Source organism: Bombus terrestris, chromosome 12 (genome assembly GCF_910591885.1).
Source record: "Bombus terrestris chromosome 12, iyBomTerr1.2, whole genome shotgun sequence".
NCBI lineage: Eukaryota > Metazoa > Arthropoda > Insecta > Hymenoptera > Apidae > Bombus > Bombus terrestris.
In genome coordinates, this window is record NC_063280.1 from 3,271,890 (window position 1) to 3,289,361 (window position 17,472).

General features: G+C 27.9%; 5 protein-coding genes across 10 annotated transcripts; 3 read left to right on the forward strand and 2 right to left on the reverse strand.

Moving 5' to 3' along the window:
• Positions 1–135: 135 nt before the first annotated feature.
• LOC100650697 (serine/threonine-protein kinase pelle) lies at positions 136–2,856 on the reverse strand. Of its 2 annotated transcripts, none has more exons than XM_048411127.1 (5): positions 2,734–2,856; positions 2,091–2,295; positions 1,353–1,979; positions 835–1,274; positions 136–736 (listed from the first exon to the last, which is right to left on the reverse strand). In XM_048411127.1, exons 2-5 carry the CDS (start codon positions 2,221–2,223, stop codon positions 395–397), a joined length of 1,542 nt encoding a protein of 513 aa, XP_048267084.1. In that variant the 5' UTR covers positions 2,224–2,295; positions 2,734–2,856; the 3' UTR covers positions 136–394. The 2 variants fall into 2 exon arrangements, with proteins under 2 accessions (XP_048267084.1, XP_012169964.2); XM_012314574.3 differs by having other exon boundaries at positions 2,657–2,802.
• A 291-nt stretch (positions 2,857–3,147) lies between these two features.
• LOC100650820 (lambda-crystallin homolog) lies at positions 3,148–6,510 on the reverse strand. 2 transcript variants are annotated; one of them, XM_048411128.1, is made up of 6 exons: positions 6,421–6,510; positions 4,507–4,694; positions 4,184–4,392; positions 3,916–4,073; positions 3,704–3,846; positions 3,148–3,453 (listed from the first exon to the last, which is right to left on the reverse strand). In XM_048411128.1, exons 1-6 carry the CDS (start codon positions 6,483–6,485, stop codon positions 3,239–3,241), a joined length of 978 nt encoding a protein of 325 aa, XP_048267085.1. In that variant the 5' UTR covers positions 6,486–6,510; the 3' UTR covers positions 3,148–3,238. The 2 variants fall into 2 exon arrangements, with proteins under 2 accessions (XP_048267085.1, XP_048267086.1); XM_048411129.1 differs by having other exon boundaries at positions 6,330–6,486.
• Positions 6,511–6,761: 251 nt separating this feature from the next.
• On the forward strand, positions 6,762–11,991 carry LOC100631072 (NF-kappa-B transcription factor relish). 2 transcript variants are annotated; one of them, XM_020865750.2, is made up of 18 exons: positions 6,762–7,123; positions 7,264–7,401; positions 7,479–7,624; positions 7,742–7,908; positions 8,041–8,179; positions 8,299–8,440; positions 8,516–8,620; positions 8,714–8,825; positions 8,935–9,062; positions 9,315–9,518; positions 9,590–9,657; positions 9,745–9,990; positions 10,117–10,240; positions 10,484–10,728; positions 10,821–10,976; positions 11,067–11,183; positions 11,287–11,541; positions 11,613–11,991. In XM_020865750.2, the coding sequence occupies exons 1-18, from the start codon at positions 7,054–7,056 to the stop codon at positions 11,715–11,717; spliced, it is 2,667 nt and encodes an 888-aa protein (XP_020721409.2). In that variant the 5' UTR covers positions 6,762–7,053; the 3' UTR covers positions 11,718–11,991. The 2 variants fall into 2 exon arrangements, with proteins under 2 accessions (XP_020721409.2, XP_020721410.2); XM_020865751.2 differs by having other exon boundaries at positions 6,762–6,879.
• A 200-nt stretch (positions 11,992–12,191) lies between these two features.
• Positions 12,192–13,910, forward strand: LOC100651049 (vesicle transport protein SFT2B). Of its 2 annotated transcripts, XM_048411130.1 has the most exons (5): positions 12,194–12,589; positions 12,714–12,727; positions 12,846–13,015; positions 13,317–13,434; positions 13,523–13,910. In XM_048411130.1, exons 3-5 carry the CDS (start codon positions 12,849–12,851, stop codon positions 13,649–13,651), a joined length of 414 nt encoding a protein of 137 aa, XP_048267087.1. In that variant the 5' UTR covers positions 12,194–12,589; positions 12,714–12,727; positions 12,846–12,848; the 3' UTR covers positions 13,652–13,910. The 2 variants fall into 2 exon arrangements, with proteins under 2 accessions (XP_020721411.1, XP_048267087.1); XM_020865752.2 differs by lacking the exon at positions 12,714–12,727 and having other exon boundaries at positions 12,192–12,589.
• Positions 13,911–14,614: 704 nt separating this feature from the next.
• Positions 14,615–17,440, forward strand: LOC100651654 (importin subunit alpha). 2 transcript variants are annotated; one of them, XM_012314578.3, is made up of 9 exons: positions 14,617–14,775; positions 14,956–15,023; positions 15,140–15,241; positions 15,397–15,707; positions 15,802–16,057; positions 16,126–16,264; positions 16,357–16,715; positions 16,808–17,140; positions 17,221–17,440. In XM_012314578.3, the coding sequence occupies exons 3-9, from the start codon at positions 15,176–15,178 to the stop codon at positions 17,314–17,316; spliced, it is 1,560 nt and encodes a 519-aa protein (XP_012169968.1). In that variant the 5' UTR covers positions 14,617–14,775; positions 14,956–15,023; positions 15,140–15,175; the 3' UTR covers positions 17,317–17,440. The 2 variants fall into 2 exon arrangements, with proteins under 2 accessions (XP_003399525.1, XP_012169968.1); XM_003399477.4 differs by lacking the exon at positions 14,956–15,023 and having other exon boundaries at positions 14,615–14,775.
• The last annotated feature ends 32 nt before the right edge of the window (positions 17,441–17,472 follow it).

The window sequence follows — 17,472 nt, forward strand, 5'->3', positions numbered from 1 at the left end:
AGATAATTGAAATAAAATGTCTTTTGTATATTCATTATTTGCAAAATTTTATTTCCTCTAAAAATATTGTTATTACATATAGAATCTATATAAAAATATATGTATATTTTATAACAGAATAAAAATATTAATATAATTATAACAAAAGTATTACACAGCATACAATTACAAATATTCCTTAGGAATTGGTAATAATTTGTTACATACACATGTTTATATTGTAACAAAATCATAAATTATATACTACAATTCTATGAGAAAGTTACATATCATAAACATTATATATTGCCAATTTCTAAACTATAATATTAAATATATACAATTTACGAGATATTCACATAGAAACATATAAAATTCTCATACAATTTAAATAAAAAATAAAAGCGTGATCAAATTATAAATCATTTAGTTTCTTGAATACATAATCCATTTCAGGTCTATTTTGTGCCATACGATTAGTACACCACTTTCCCAAAATCATTAGGTTGTTGTAAACCTGTTTATCTTTCTCACCTGCTTTTTTATCTATTAGCAAAGGAAGATCTTTGTCTTCCCAATTGTCAATAAAATCTTTTAGAAACCTATTGCCCAACCTAGATTTATCATAAGCTGGTAAACCAGTAGCTAGTTCAAACAAAACTATACCATAGCTGTATGTATCGACTTTCGTAGATAATTTTCGTCCATGTAAAAATTCTTCTGGGAGATATGGTCTAGTGCCGTGAATTTTGCTTACCTGAAATAAAAATAATAATAAAACAAATAATAATGATAATAAATAACAAGATATTTCATACATTTTTTCAATAATATTATCATTAGAACAGAACTTACTTCCATAGAATCTCTTTCAGGACCTTCTCTTGCTAAACCAAAATCACCAATTCTAGGTTCTAAATTTTTATCAAGCAAAATATTAGCACTCTTTATATCACCATGTATCAAGGGCTTTTCTCCAACTGTGTGCAAATATTGTAAACCACATGCAGCTCCTTTAGCTATTTCATGACGTTGGATCCAAGATAATGGCTGACTTTTCTGTTTTAACAATAACCGGTCTTCTAAAGATCCATTTTTCATAAGCTGATAAACAATACAAGGTAGTTTGCCATCTAAACTATAAGCATATAGTGGTAATATATTTTCATGCCTACAAGAATTTAAAATTTTAATTTCTCTAAAGGACTGTTGAAGTTGAAGTAGATGACTTTCATCAGAATCTGTCCCTCTTTTTTCTATTTTCTTAATAGCTACAGCTGTATTTTTCCATGTGCCTATATAACAAAGATATAACAGTTTATTTAGATGAAATTAATATATATTAAAAAATTTATTGCTTCTATCCTGATTACCTCTATACACAGTCCCAAAGCCACCTCTCCCTAATATATTATATAAGTTCCATTCATTGGTAGCTATACTTAGTTCACTATAAGGAACATGGGGTATAGCTGCTTCTGCTGAGAAAATGATAGCATCATTATCTTTTCTTCCGCTAGTTGGAGTACGTTGTAAAGAACCTAATGCAGGATTTGCTGCTGCTAGAGAAGCAACAAGTAAGTTGTTAGAATTACTTGGAACAACTCCAACATGCATGGCTTGCATAGGTCGATTTAAAATTTTATGGGATTCCTCCCTAGTATTTTTCTCTACAATAATCTTCGGCATATTTGGTTCTGGTGGTGCAATTTGATTAAAATTCTGTGTTCCAATCTTTAAATCTTTTGTGTTTTTATTCAAGCGTTTCCCAAGTATTCTATGGAGATTTCCTTCTCCATTATAAAGTAATTTATGAAATTTCTCTTCGACAAATGATTTCAATGGTACCATAGATTGATAATGCTGCATTCTAGATAACAGCACAAACAATTCCAATATTGTATGATTATAGTGACCCCACATTGTTAGTAATTCATCCGTTGGATTTTTTTCTTTTCGCAAACTCTGTATTGTCAATACATCATATTTCATCCATGTTCCTAAATGAATTCCCATTTAATGTTAAACTTTTTACTAGAACCTTTTATGAAGTATTGCTAAATTATACTAAATACAATTTTAATTATTAAAATTATATTATTGGAACTTACCAGCAAGTTCTTCCCATTTATCATTTTGATTAAGTATTTTACAAATCTCCGATCGTGCAAAAAATGGCAATTGATAAATATATTTGATATTATCCGTAGAATTTAATGTAGCCATAGTTAGGGTCACATACATATACTAATCTAAACCAAAGTTACCAGTCTGGACACTCTTATACCAAAAATGTCAAAAACATAAAGCAAGCATCTGTCAAATGAAGCCAAAAAATATCAATATGGCAACAACACCGGATATCGTTCTGCATACGGTCGTAAATGCTTTAGAAATTGGCCGCTGGTCATAGCACTGCAGAAGATCTGTTAGACTTTTGCATTTAACGCCACTTTCGCCATCCTTACCACCGAAAGCAAAGAATGTAAATTAAACTACTGCTCATAAATTTTTTCAATGTATCTAGAATAAATTTCATGTGATACAGAAGAATGTTTAAAAAAATGTTGACTTATATAATAGGATAGAGTTCAGCTGTAAAATTGATCATATCGCAAGTTGCAAACACAAGTGGCGTTGCATGACAAAACCTAACAAATCGATTGAAGCGCCTTACTTCAGAAACATTTTCTGATGCGTAAGATTATCTCAAGTCCTTATCTCTCCACTGGAATTTCCAGATCTGTACTTAACTGTGATCTAATCCGACGAGACTTGTTTATATGACGAAAAAGGAAATAAGAGTACTTGCGCCCATGTTTTAGGTGTGCCACAATACAGGTGCTCCATCATACGGACAAATGCTGAACTTCCGCGCTAGCATATACAAGAACCTATAAAGTTAGGGATCTGCTCTGTTTGGTTCCATGTTAGCATATGCTACGCATACATACCATGCATAGCATGATAAATACATATCTACCGGATAAATACATGTCAATTATTATTATAGTATTAATATTGAAAACTATAAACTCTTTTATTCATTCTACTGTTTTACTATTTTATATTGTTACTTTATATACTTTATATATATTATACACATTCTATTATTTTAATATGTATCTATATATCAACAGGTATTAATAAAAAAACGAATAACACGAATTAGCTTTTAAACACACATTACTCATTTTACTTTATTAGTTAATAAACAACAAGCTCAGTTTTAACATATGTTGCTATGCTAGGAATATTTTTACTTATTATTCAATTCCTTCTTTAATAAGGATAACTTGGTCAAAGCTTCATCTCTCCATGCACGTCTTTCTTGAAGCTTCTCTAGCGGACACATCTCATTTAATTCATTGCTAATCTTTTCTGCCATCTCACCTTCAAATTTTGGAACTGGACCGAATGTCATACTTACATCATAAATTGAATTTTTGTACGTTTCACAGTACTTTTTCATGCCTGAAATGAAGTGATTTATTGCATTACTTATTGCCATTATGTTTTTATTTAGATGGTACTTTCATACAGTCTCCTTGTCACTTTACGAGGTATCTATTTTTATTGTACTGGCAGATTTCATTTACGCGATTTTTATCCGCGAAAAAAAATTGCATGAGGAACTAAATAAAGGGATAGCTTTGCTGCTAATTTGTTTTACAAAAATTAATTACAAAATTAATTTTGTTTGCTGAATAATAAAAAATTTTACCTTCAGCATTTAAATGTGCTGCTTCGAAAGCACCGAGAAATGCATATCGCATTCCAAGACCTTCACTCATGACTGCATCCATATCTTTTGCACTTAAAATTCCATCGGCTACTAGTCTCCACGCTTCATTTAAAATTGCATATCTAACCAAATTTTTTTGATAAATATATAAAGATTAATAATAAGTTAATATATTATAAAAAAGTACATACTGTATTCGGTTAAGTGCAAAACCATCAATTTCTCTAGAAAATACAACAGGCGTTTGACCTATTTCAGTCATAATAGCTTTTGTTTGTATTGGTATCTCAGCACGCGTCCAAGGAGCTGGCACGATTTCTACAAGTGGCACATAGTACGGAGGATTTACCTATATTTAAAACAATATATATCTTTAGTTATTGCAGGAAATGTTTTAAGCTAAATATAATACATATTTATTTTATTTCATATACATATAGAATAGAAAAGCATACATACTGGATGTGACACAATAATTTGTTCACGATGTTTTAACTTTTCGCTAAATAAGGATGGACGGAAGGTAGACGTTGAAGAAGATAAAATTACTTTATTATCAACTAAGTTGTCAAGCTCGTTGTAAACCTTAAGTTTTAATGATAAATTTTCGGGAACGCATTCTTGTATAAATTTAGCTCCTTTTACAACTTCCGTTAAGTTAGACGATCCTGTTAATAATTAATTAAATTGATCTCAATAATAGATTACAGTTATATTTACTCGAATATCAATTCTATGAATATATATATATATATATATTACCCATAAACATAAGAGCGAACCTTTAATTAATTTAATTTGCTGATCCGCAGTAAGTGAACCTCTCAAAAGATTGTTACTTTCAAGACGCTTCAATTGCTGGTGAATATCTTCGAGAGCACGATTGATTTGTTCTTTTACAATGTCATAAATAATTACTTCGTATCCTACACTAGCAAAAAGCATCGCCCAACTGCGACCGATTAGACCGCTAAAATAGTTTAAGAAAATTCGGTATGCCCAATATTAATATATTTTCTAATCTTATAATTTGTTATTTTTCATTGTGTTATTTAAGTGAAATATTATATTTGATATTTACATAATAATAAATTATATATATGTAGCTATATATTGTTATACCAAAAAGCGTATGTAATCCTCTACTGTTTATCAGTAAATTTTTACAATATTATCTTATCAAAGAAGATTTAATTCAGAGCATCAGCACCATGATTTCTAAATTGTTTATGAATTATAATTTAAAAATATTTTGTAGATAAATGCAATCTTCTAGTTTCTTGTGTAAACAATTATTATTACCAATATAGTTTTGTATATTCGTTAAAAAGATTTTGTACTTATATATTTTTAATTAATAAGTTATAGATGATGAACCAGTTAAATGGGATCATCTACCGTCTGTAGTCGCAGCAATCAAATTTTATTGCCTCGTCTTGTTGGACAGACTATAAATATCTGTATTATTTGTTGTTGTATAAAAAAACTTCTCAGAAGAAAGTTGTACTGTTCCAAGGAACACATGTAATACTGAAAATACATTTTTGGGATTATTCTTTTAACAATATATTTATCTTTGGATATTTTTGCAAACCGTAAAAAACAAGTTCACGACCTACAGAATCATATCCTTCGGATTATATATTTCTGAGATATTTGTTTCTAATTATGTGACATTTCAATTTACATAGCACATATTTGTCACACATTCGTATTAAAACGTAAGCATTAATTATCATTAGAAAATATTTTCACAATTCATTGATATTTCGGTTACAAATGTTCCGAAATGAGAAAAATGAGAAATAACCATCAATTGATAATTTGTTGCTATGGTAACTGGAATTTTTTAAGCATTTCTTCGTGCATATTTTCTAATTCTTGTAGATTATGGATGTACCTGCAATTATAATTCTTTCCTTCGTGTTCTCCGATGTTCGTTTATCGCGATAGACTAAATGTTTTTATTTACCCCACAGATAAAAGCGTATTGCGTAACCTGAGATATTGCGTAAAATTTTAATAGATTTAAACGCAAGTATCTCAAAACTAAATGATCAGAATGCTATAATTCTATAAATTTGTTTAAATTATTGTTTGAAATTAAATTTGTTTCTTCACATTCTACAAAAATATCCAGAAATAAGTATAGAATTATCAACAAAATAATATCAGTGACCTTAAGATCTCGTGAAAAATAATCACTAAAAAACTATTTGTAGTAATTACAAGTTTTTAACAACTTTTTAAAAAAATGCAACTTTTTTCTGAGAAGTTTTCTTATATGACAACAAATAAGACATATATTTAGATTCTCCCATTTACCTGATCCACCCTGTATACATTATATCAAATACAAAAAATATTAGATATATAATATTATAAAACGGATTAGGATGATATATTTTCCATGAAATATTCTGATGAAATTCGTATTTAAATAATTACTAGTTGCAAATTATTTTATGATATTAAAACCAAGTTATATGGAATATAATTGTGTATAAGTCATTATATTGTTCATTTGTTATTAATAAAGCTAAATATATGTAAGAAATAATTAATATTATTAATTACATTCTATTTATCTATTTGTCTTTATTACCTGCCAATTATACCGATCTTTTCGCTCTTGAGAGACATCGTTTCTGAATTACTTTAAAGTATTTACAAACTTTACTCTACGAAATACGTACTTGAAGTGTACTAATGCCTTGTCTGACACTATATGAACATGCCTTTCTGATTCGTACGTATACATACATACGCATGTATTTACAAGGTATCCCCACCATTAACATTTGTCAATTTTATGAAATGTACTTTCGATTACATTTGATTACGTTTTTGCAGGAGCGGCTAATATCATGTGAGAATTTTGTATGTATATATATATGAAATTGAATAAAGAAGAAAAAAACACAATCATTTTCCATAATTAGTAAACAAATACAAAATATTAAAAATTTCTAATATTACTTATAAGATTCGTATAAAACCATAACATAAAGTGGGGCTTTTTAACTGCTTGTTACAGCCCTTTCTTACGGAAAATCCATTTCTAAAGAATGATTGGTTACTTAACGGGGAAAAACCTACATTAGCATCAAGGTTATATTGGGATATACAATTGAGATAAGAAATATTCACGTTCGGTGAGTACGTGAGTATTTAAAGAGGTGTACCGAACTGTTAAATCTTCTGTTATTTTTGTAAACTTTTTTATATAGTTATGTATTGTCCAATATAAACATCGTCATATTTATAAATATTATATTTGAAGTAGTGAATAATTATTTAGTTGTGTGATAATTTTTTAATAACACATAATGCCTGAAGTTTACGAGAATTACGCAGTTCCAATTTCTGAAAATCTGGATTTTTATTCTTATGAATGTGGTAATTGTTAATTTACTTTTAATTTCAGTACTTTAAACAAATGTTCAATGTGAATTCATATAATAGATTATTTGAAATATATATATGTACATATGACATAGAAATATTCATTTACATATACATATATGATTCTCTTTAAGATTTACAAGCAATGAACAATCAAGGTGTTTATAGTCCACTTAGTGGATCTCAAGCGACAGCGAGCGTCAATTCACCTATGTCTACTACATTGTCACCATTACAGGGCAATGAATTTTTAACATTAAATGATACAACAGGTACAATATCTTTTATGATATACGATTTCCTTCTTTTGCATAAAGGTACTGGAAAATATATCATTGCTTTGTTTAAGTTATTGGAGAGCCATCTATAACAATCTTGGAACAACCTATAGAAAAATTTAGATTTCGATACAAATCAGAAATGGTAGGAACACATGGAAGTTTAGTGGGATCAAATAGTGCTATTAATCGTCACAAGAATGCACCAACAGTACAAGTATATATCTGTCATTCTATTCTTATAATGTTTATCTAATATTGATAAAAAAGATCAGACATCTTGAGTTTTTAAATTATTTAAATAATAAATAAATAACACTAATACTTCATTTAGTTAAATAATTTCCTGGAGTCTGCAATAATACGGTGTACACTTGTTACATCTGACGAAGGAAGTCCCAGAATTCCTCATGCTCATAGATTAATTCGTAGAGATGGTGGTCACGATTATGATGATCCACATCATATCACAGTATCTTCTGAAATTGGATATACTGCAATGTATGTTATATAATATATTATATATTACATGTGTTACATACTATATTTTTTGTAAATTTTATGTTATATATTAAAATCTGATATGTTATTACTATTTTGTATTATACATCGCTAGTATTATATGATATCTAGATTCCATGGAATGGCAATTATACACACAGGAAAAAGGCATATTAGAGATGAACTTATAAAAAAGATGCAAGCTGAAGCTTTAGAGAAAAAGAAACTTGAAAATATGAAGGCAATTCTTACTACTAGAGAGGAAGCACAAGTATGTTATTTTAATACCTTATAATTTATATTAACTATATTAATATATATGTATATTCTATAGTATACTCTCCCATATTTTTTCTAAGCTTTTAATTAAGTGTACATTTTACTTTAAAGATTAAAGTCAATGCTGAAAATTATCAAAAATGTATGAATTTGAATAGTGTTGCACTGTGCTTTCAAGCATTCATCTTAGATGATCATGGAATTATGAGGCCGATAACAGAACCTGTATATTCACATGCTATTAATAATCTTAGTAAGTGAAAAATAATAGAATATTTAAAAATACATCTTATAGAAGCAAAATAATTGAAAAAATATAATTTGATAGAGAGTGCATTAACTGGAGAACTTAAAATATGCAGAATTGATAAACACACTAGTAGTGTTGAGGGAGCAGAAGAAGTATTCATACTGGTAGAAAAAGTAGGAAAAAGTAATTATTAAATTAGTTTATTGATTTACAAAATATAAAAAGCAGTAACGTAATTTTATACAAATACTTTTAATACAATATTTTTTGTTGCAGAAAATATTAAAATAAAATTTTTTGAATTAAATGAGGATGATTGTGAAATTTGGAGTGCATATGGACGTTTTTCAGAATTGGATGTGCATCATCAATATGCTATTGTATTTCGGTAAGTTGTGTATTAGGGACAGGCTACCTTAACTTTTGACATACAAATAAAATATATAATAGCTTATATATGTATATATGTATATATGTGTATATATATATATTTATAGAACACCACCATATAAAGATCAAAATATCACAACGACAAAAGAAGTTTTCATTCAGTTAGAACGGCCATCTGATGGAGGTTGTTCTGAACCAAAGAAATTTTATTACAAACCAAGTGATAGAATTATAGGTAATAAATAAATATTAAGGGATGTACAGATACTTAAAGATAGGTTCGTGTTGAGTCAAGATCCTGGAAGTTGAAAATCACATAATTATGTCAAACACCTAAAGGTATCTTTGGGTTAAATTCAGGTTGGGAGGTAATCAAGTCGGATAGCAAGTACTTGAACATACATATGTGGTTACAAACTTACAAGATTTTGACATAAGCCGACGCAACTCTAATCGCACATTCAAAATAGCAGTAATAAATGTTTAGGTAGGAAACGTCAACGAATATCTCATTCTGGAAGTTCGGAATTATCACATATACTATCAAGTCCCAATTGTATTGGAAATGAAAATACATCAGAACTCTTAAGTAATAGCAGTCGAGAATTATCTAAAGAAATAATAAAATTATTATCTGAAGGTCCCCCAACACCAGTGTGCAAAGATTTTCTGAAAGATATAGATGTTGACAGTAAGTAAGCAATCTCTTTTTCTTTCTTAAGATAGAATTTATTGAAAAATTTTAATTGCATCATTTTGTAGATTATTTAAAATTCCTTGTTAATGGTGAAGAGGACATGTTAACCACTGATGGCCTATCAACTGTACAAGTATATATTTCTTCTATTTTCAATTTATATTAAGTCATTTATAAGATATTTTTGAATTAATAAATAATGTGAATATTCTCTTATTAGCGTCAGGATGATGTAATGTTCGCTAAAAATATACTTATTGAAATTATGCAATGTATGAAAATGGATGTAAAAAATGTAAAAGAACATGTCCAAAAACTACTCAGAGATCGATCAACATATGGGGATTCGCCGTTACATGCAGCACTTCGATATGGACAACGTGATATTATTAAATACCTGTTAATGTTATTATGTACTAATAAGGATTGTAAAACGCTGGTTAATAGCCAAAATAGTTCTGGAAAAGTAAATATACTTTTTAAAATATTTATAAAATATTTACATTAATTTTAAATTGATTTTAACATTACCAATTAGGATATTTATAAATGTACTGAATATAGTTTAATAGATATAATATCTTATTTTTAGACCCCATTGCATTATGCAGTTTTACAAAACCAACCTGAAATTGCAAAAGCATTACTTATACTTGGAGCTGATCCAAATCGAACAGATGAGCATGGATTCTCTCCACTACATGCAGCAGTAAAAAGTATGTTAAATTATTAAGAAGTAAAACTAACATACAATTACATATAATAAATATATGTAAACTAAATTAATTCCTATTTCTTTATATCATAAATTTTTGTCTCGTATTTCATAATTGCTATAATTTATTTATGATAGATAAAAATAGAATCTAGTGCTTAAAAAATTCCAGAAAAGGAGATTTAAAAAAAAATGTTAAAATACCTACAATTAATAGTCATTTTAATGCACCTATATATTTTAGTCCCCGACGCTGGGTTGTGTGTTGATGTATTACTAGTTGAAAAAGGAATAGACATTGAAGCACACAATGATGCTGGATGGACGCCATTACATCTTGCAGCTGAAGCAGGGTCATACGATGCAGTATGTTCACTTATTCGTGCTGGAGCAAATGTAAATAATACTGATATGTCTTATGGTCGAACAGCATTACATATAGCTGTTGAAGGTGGACATAAAAATGTAGTTGAATATTTACTCAAAAAGGTATGTTACTTATTATTTTAATATAAATACACAATACAATTATTAATTATGATTATAATATATTTTTGATTTAAATATTGTTACTATTATAGACAAATATACTTGTGAATAAAAGAAACTTTAGTGGAAATACTGCTTTGCATACTGCAGTTGTACATACAGGAACACGAGCAAAAGAACTGTGTGCATTACTAATACAACATGGTGCAGATCCGCATATTCAAAATCATAATCGGAAGTCAGATGATGTACATTATTTTTTTCTGTAAAAAATATTTTATTCTAATTTCGGATGCTTCAGATGATATATAATATCCTTTATTTGATTTCTTCAATAGGTGGACGAAAAGAACGAATCACACATTAATGTGAAAGTCGAAGTAGATTCAGAAGACGAAAATATAGAAGGAACTATTGGGCAGTCATCATTTGATTTAGCTATGAATAAACCAGACGTAATTATTATTTTATATATATATGTGAAAATATTGATTTAAAAATTTATTATCATGCGCAGTTATAGTAAGGTTTTTAATAAAAAATACATTTTTTATAAAGATTTTACAGCTTTTTAATGATCAACCTGGGGAAACCACAAGCGAAATGTGTTCAGTTGCTACAAAGTTAGAATTAAAAGATGAAAATTTACAAACAAGTTGGTTAAATGATGAACACAAAAAAGAATTATCTACCCTTTTAGACAAAACACAAGGATGGCAAAAACTTGCTAAACATTTAGGTGTTGAATACTTACTACAACCATTTCAATATAGTTCAACAAGTCCATCATTGATTCTTTTAAATTACATTGACGTAAGTTATATATTTTATTATTATGAGACTACTGAAATCTTGAATGGTAAGAAATATACAAAATTTTTTAGGTAGAGGCATCCCTATCGCTCACAGATATACAAACAGTGTTAAGAGAAATTGAAGAGGAAGAAGCAGCAGATTACATAAATGGAATTTCATCTACATGTTCATAAAATATCCACTTGTTCCAAAAAAATATTTACATAATAAAATGTACATATACTAATTGTACATCACTATTATGTACTTTTTAATTTTATAACAGTTACATTTATTAAAATGTGATAAAAATATTTACTATACATGTATATGTATATATATATAAAAGAATGTTAAGTATTTGAAGATTTAATTATATTTTACACTACCAGTTTAGACATATAAAAATACTATGTATATCGAATTTTTGTATTAAAATAATTTATTTTACAAGTATGCTAAATGTAACTTGTGATTTACTTTATTGTATCACAATACAGATAATATTGATACATAGCCGAACCAAAGTTATGTATCATGTACTTCTTATCATCCCAACCTATAAATAAAATAACTAATTGTTTATATAGTTTAAAAATTTCAATTTTATAGGTCTTGAAAAATTTATTATGTTGCATCACTGAATGCCTTTTAAAGACATCCTGTATATCTACGTGTTTACATTCAAGATAAAAGGAGCATCTTTATGATAAATAAAGCATGTATTCAATTGTACAGCTTATAGGGAACAGCTGTTCCGCATAGTATAGTATTCATTCCCGCGTGAAAAATTTTGTAACATTTTGTATTAGATTATCGTTTCTTCAATTTTAATAATATTTATATTATAATAATCATAGTTGAATGTTGAAATGAATCATATTTACGAAAGACAGATCGTTTTTAATTTTATGAAAGGATAGTGTATTGATTTAAAAATATTAAAGTAAAAGCGTTATTTTTAAAAAAATAATAGTTAATTAATTTGAAACAGACGATGGATAAGTTAAGGAGAGCTTTAAGTGGTAACGATCAATGCGATGAAGAAAGTGGTATTATTACTCAGGTAATTAATGTCATATTAAAGTTATATAATTATTAATAATATTAGTTTTTTGATATACATATAATTTTATTTTATTCATATGGAATTATTGTTATGAATGCATACAATTTTTAATGGAATACAGATGTGGATTCTTTGGTAAGCTTGTAGATTAAAACAGGATGCAAAGTTGTGTATATTTTTCAACATAACTGTATATATCAACACGTGAAGAATTTTTAAATTTAAGATAAATTGTATAAATTTTTATTTTTAGGTTATGGATCAATCTACATTAAGTTGGTCTACTCGAATAAAAGGTTTTGCTATTTGCTTTATTGTTGGTATCCTCTGCTCCTTCCTTGGATCCTTTGCCTTATTTTTACACAAAGGACTCACAGTATTTGCTGTATTTTATACATTAGGCAATATTATCTCATTAGCAAGGTAAAATAATATATTAAAATCAAATATCATTAAACTTATATCTAAGTATTTACATGATACATTTTCTTTATAATCTGCTTCTTTACTTAAGGGGCCTCAACAATGAATAATTCAGTGAATTCGTTAATATAGTATAACAAGAACTACAAAAATTAGATTAGCATAGATTCAGTGTAATCATTTTCCTAATAATCCTTTATTTTATTATAATTACATATAATATTTGTTTTCAATGAAATTTATAGTTGAGTATAATCATATAATTCTGATAAAAGAAAAATATTTTTTATTTTATTCATAGCACATGCTTTTTGATGGGTCCATTCAATCAGTTTAAGAAGATGTTTGCTCCAACAAGAGTCGTGGCAACTGTTTTAGTATTTATCGCAATTGTAATGACATTATTTGCAGCTTTGCATGTAAGTATAACATAATAAAGTTTGTTATACATGAATATTATTCCCTATATAAAATAACATTTAACTCAATTAATATGCATATTTTTAGTTGAAGAATCCTGGGTTGGCTCTTATGTTTATAATTATTCAATCATTGGCAATGACTTGGTATTCCTTATCTTATATCCCCTATGCACGTGATGCTGTCAGAAAAACTCTGGAGTCATGTATCACATGAAAAAGCTTGCAAAACGTACAATAATATCCCTAACTTAACAAAAATGTTCAAACTTATATACTGTTATTTTATATTATATAAATTATAAACTGAAATAAAAAAATTAATTAAGACACAATGTAGTATTAACCAACTAGAAATTTTTACAATTAAAATATACGTATACCTCATAAGATGTATACCATAAGATGTTTTTGCACATATATTTAATATTGTAATATTTTATAATATTGTAAATAAAGAAAAGTAAAGGAATCTACTAAGTTTATGTAAGATATGTAATATTATAATGTTATTTCTTTTGTAATGTTTATTACGTCTTATATTTATTAATCTTTGTACAGTGTGTTAATAATTTTATATATTAAATGGAAATCAAATTATTTATTGCTCGTAATATGAATTTCTTTATCTTTTTATCTATCTATTATCTTCTACTTATAAGTATGTATGTCTGTAAATGTATATTTTGTATAATACTGACTTAATCTTGCTTTAACTATTATTATAATTAAACTAATAATGTAATATACTATACTAATGTACTACTTATTAATAATGTAATAATTAACATTAATAATGTAATTATAAAAAATTCGCTTTCTAATTTTAATAGTAAACACTAGAAGGCAATGAAAAAACGTAAATTTAAAATATTGCTAAAATGTCCCGTTACGATTAATTTTTCAAGTACAATTTATATCTTCATTTTTTAAAACTATCATGAAGATTAGTAAAAGATTATAAAAGTTAAATAGATTATTTTATTTTAATTATATAGATTAGTATGAAATTCATGAAGATAAATGGTACTTTGATTAATTTGTTTTCATTTAAAAATTAAACGTTGAATATTGAACAACCAATCACATCTCATCATAATTGCAACCACCAATCATGATTCAATACGATATTTCGTCATACACGGATGGAAGTTCTAGTTGGTTGAAGGTATAAACAATAATTTCTTTTACGTCCTTCGATTAACAGCAACAGGTTCTAAGTACAAAGAAAATTCTTTAGCAGCCATTGTACCTTTAACGCGCGGGTCGCGATCGGCTCATGAAGTGTTCGATAAACCATCATTTATTCTGCGTATCTTAATATTTATTGACATACTTTCAGTAAGTGAAATTTTTCAACTTTAATATATACTTAAAATTACACTATAGATAGATGTCATATAACGTTGAGAAGAGCTGAAAAAAAATAGTAAATAACCGTTAGGAAACGTAGATTTAAAATATTTAGCGTAATATTTTAATGCGATTTACAATATAATACAGTGTTCGCATTTATACTAGGCTATCTGACAGGATATCACAATCATTACATGCAATTACGCCGAAGTCATTACGTATATAATTAGTAGGTGGGAAAGAACAAACTTCATATTCTTTTAATTATATATTGTAGAATTTTATTAAAAGTTACATCCTATTTTTTAATTGCATACATTAGTGATTCATACTACTTATATTTTTACAGAAGAAAATTTAGATCTAATTTGCTTAAGATACGAAAATGCCTGCACCAGAAGCTGATTGCCATAGTCGTAAAGCTAATTTTAAATTCAATTATAAACATGAAGTAAGTTAATCAATTATATATTTATAAAGCACATAATTTATAAAAATATATAAAATATTATGTTACATTCTTTAATGAACAAATATATTCCATATATGTAAAAATGAATTTTTGAATTATTGTTTTATGCAATGTTGTACAAATTACTATTATAGGAAGCACGTAGAAGAAGAAATGAAATATCAGTGGAATTACGTAAAGCTAGGAAAGATGAACAGTTACTAAAACGGAGAAATTTAAATATAGGCAAAGAATCACAAAACTCTGTGAGTGAAAGTGATCACTTACTTCTTTCATCAATAGATGAAATTGTTAATGGCATGAAATCTTTGGATGAAACAATTCGACTTCAAGCAACGCAGACATGTAGAAAAATGTTAAGCCGGGAAAAAAGTCCACCTATAGATAATATGATACAGCGTGGAATTGTTCCACTATGTGTTGAATTTTTGGATTATCATCACAAGTATATATATATATATATATACATATATATAATAATTTTGTTTTAATCTTATTCAGTGTATGTGTAAAGTATTATTTATATTAAATATTTGTAGCAATGCATTGCAATTTGAAGCAGCGTGGGCTTTAACGAATGTAGCATCTGGTACAACAGAACAAACTCTTGCTGTTATTAAACATGGTGCTATACCAAAATTGGTTGCATTACTTAAATCTGCATCACCTAATGTTGCTGAACAAGCCGTATGGGCACTTGGAAACATTGCTGGAGATGGAGCAATGGCTCGAGATCTTGTTCTTGGAACTGATGCTATGCCACTTTTATTAGAGTTAATTAAACCTGACACTTCTGTATGTACAATATACCTATTTATTTTAATGAAGGTATAATAGTATTATTAAGTTTGTTATCATTGCAGATAACATTTACACGTAACATTGTTTGGACATTATCAAATTTGTGTCGTAATAAAAATCCTCCACCTCCATTTGATGTTGTGAGAACCGCTCTTCCAGTGCTAAATCGTTTACTGAGCAATAGTGACAAAGACATACTTGGTAAATTGATTATTTTTATTTAACATTTGCTGCATTTTTAACTATAAATATAAATCTAAATCTTGTAACTATAAACAAGTTTTTCACTATAGCTGATGCTTGCTGGGCTCTTTCATATCTTACTGATGGTCCTAACGATAAAATACAAGCAGTTATTGATTGTGGGGTTATCCCAAAACTTGTACAATTACTCGGTTCAACTGAAGTGACAGTCTTAACACCAGCACTTCGGTCTGTTGGAAATATAGTTACAGGCAATGATGCACAGACAGATGTGATAATACAAGCAGGTGGTTTACAATATTTAGGTTTATTGCTACAACATCATCGCCTCAATATTGTTAAAGAGGCAGCATGGACTATCAGTAATATTACTGCTGGAAACATGGAACAAATTCAAGAAGTTATAAATGCTGCATTGTTACCACCTTTGATACATGTTCTAGAGTGTGTAAGTTAAGAGTGTAAATTATGTTTTTTAACTAATTAATTATTAAGAATATTATAATGTATTTAATTATAATTATATATTTTATTTTTTAGGGAGATTTTAAATCTCAAAAGGAGGCAGCATGGGCAGTAACAAATTTGACATCAAGTGGATCAGTACAACAATTAGCCCAATTAGTACAATTGGGAGTGCTTGGGCCATTTTGCAATCTTTTAGAAGCTAAAGATTGGAAAACAATAATTGTTGTTCTTGACGGTTTAAGTAACATCTGCAGTGCAGCAGAAAAAATGGGAGAAGTTGATAGAGTAGCTATTATGATAGAAGAAGTTGGAGGTTTGGATAAATTAGAAGCTTTACAGCATCATGAAGTAGAACAAGTATATCAAAAAGCTACTGCAATGATAGATACTTTCTTCTCAGAACCTGTAAGAAAGTTTATAAAAAATTTAGTATTTAATTACCAATAACTGTACTTGTATATCATATAAAAAGATTTTTTTTATAGGAGGCACAGGAATCAACATTGGCAACACCTGCAGTAGCTGATGGTCAGTTGGAGTTTAAAACAACTGAAACTGCACAGAGCGGATTCAATTTTTAAAACCCCTTGATCAGTTTTACGTCATTTAATATACTAGTGTGTGTTTCAGTTCATTTTGTAAATAGATTTACATCCTTCTGTCGTTAAAAATGAACATTAAAAACGAAATTTTCTGTCTCTTTCATAATGCTTTATTGGACATCAATTTCCAATTAA

Coding starts and splice junctions, on each gene's coding strand:
- LOC100651049 (XM_020865752.2), top strand. CDS start 12,521: ATGGATAAGTTAAGGAGAGCTTTAAGTGGTAACGATCAATGCGATGAA. Junction 12,590..12,845: donor AAAGTGGTATTATTACTCAG/GTAATTAATGTC, acceptor TTTTATTTTTAG/GTTATGGATCAATCTACATT. Junction 13,016..13,316: donor AATATTATCTCATTAGCAAG/GTAAAATAATAT, acceptor TTTTATTCATAG/CACATGCTTTTTGATGGGTC.
- LOC100651654 (XM_003399477.4), top strand. CDS start 15,176: ATGCCTGCACCAGAAGCTGATTGCCATAGTCGTAAAGCTAATTTTAAA. Junction 15,242..15,396: donor AATTCAATTATAAACATGAA/GTAAGTTAATCA, acceptor TTACTATTATAG/GAAGCACGTAGAAGAAGAAA. Junction 17,141..17,220: donor ATACTTTCTTCTCAGAACCT/GTAAGAAAGTTT, acceptor TTTTTTTTATAG/GAGGCACAGGAATCAACATT.
- LOC100650820 (XM_048411128.1), bottom strand. CDS start 6,485: ATGTATACGTACGAATCAGAAAGGCATGTTCATATAGTGTCAGACAAG. Junction 4,074..4,183: donor AAATTATTGTGTCACATCCA/GTATGTATGCTT, acceptor TTTTAAATATAG/GTAAATCCTCCGTACTATGT. Junction 3,454..3,703: donor AGCACATTTAAATGCTGAAG/GTAAAATTTTTT, acceptor ACTTCATTTCAG/GCATGAAAAAGTACTGTGAA.
- LOC100650697 (XM_048411127.1), bottom strand. CDS start 2,223: ATGTATGTGACCCTAACTATGGCTACATTAAATTCTACGGATAATATC. Junction 1,980..2,090: donor TAAATGGGAAGAACTTGCTG/GTAAGTTCCAAT, acceptor GAATTCATTTAG/GAACATGGATGAAATATGAT. Junction 737..834: donor CTGAAAGAGATTCTATGGAA/GTAAGTTCTGTT, acceptor TTTTTATTTCAG/GTAAGCAAAATTCACGGCAC.
- LOC100631072 (XM_020865750.2), top strand. CDS start 7,054: ATGCCTGAAGTTTACGAGAATTACGCAGTTCCAATTTCTGAAAATCTG. Junction 10,729..10,820: donor TTGAATATTTACTCAAAAAG/GTATGTTACTTA, acceptor TTACTATTATAG/ACAAATATACTTGTGAATAA. Junction 11,542..11,612: donor TTCTTTTAAATTACATTGAC/GTAAGTTATATA, acceptor AAAATTTTTTAG/GTAGAGGCATCCCTATCGCT.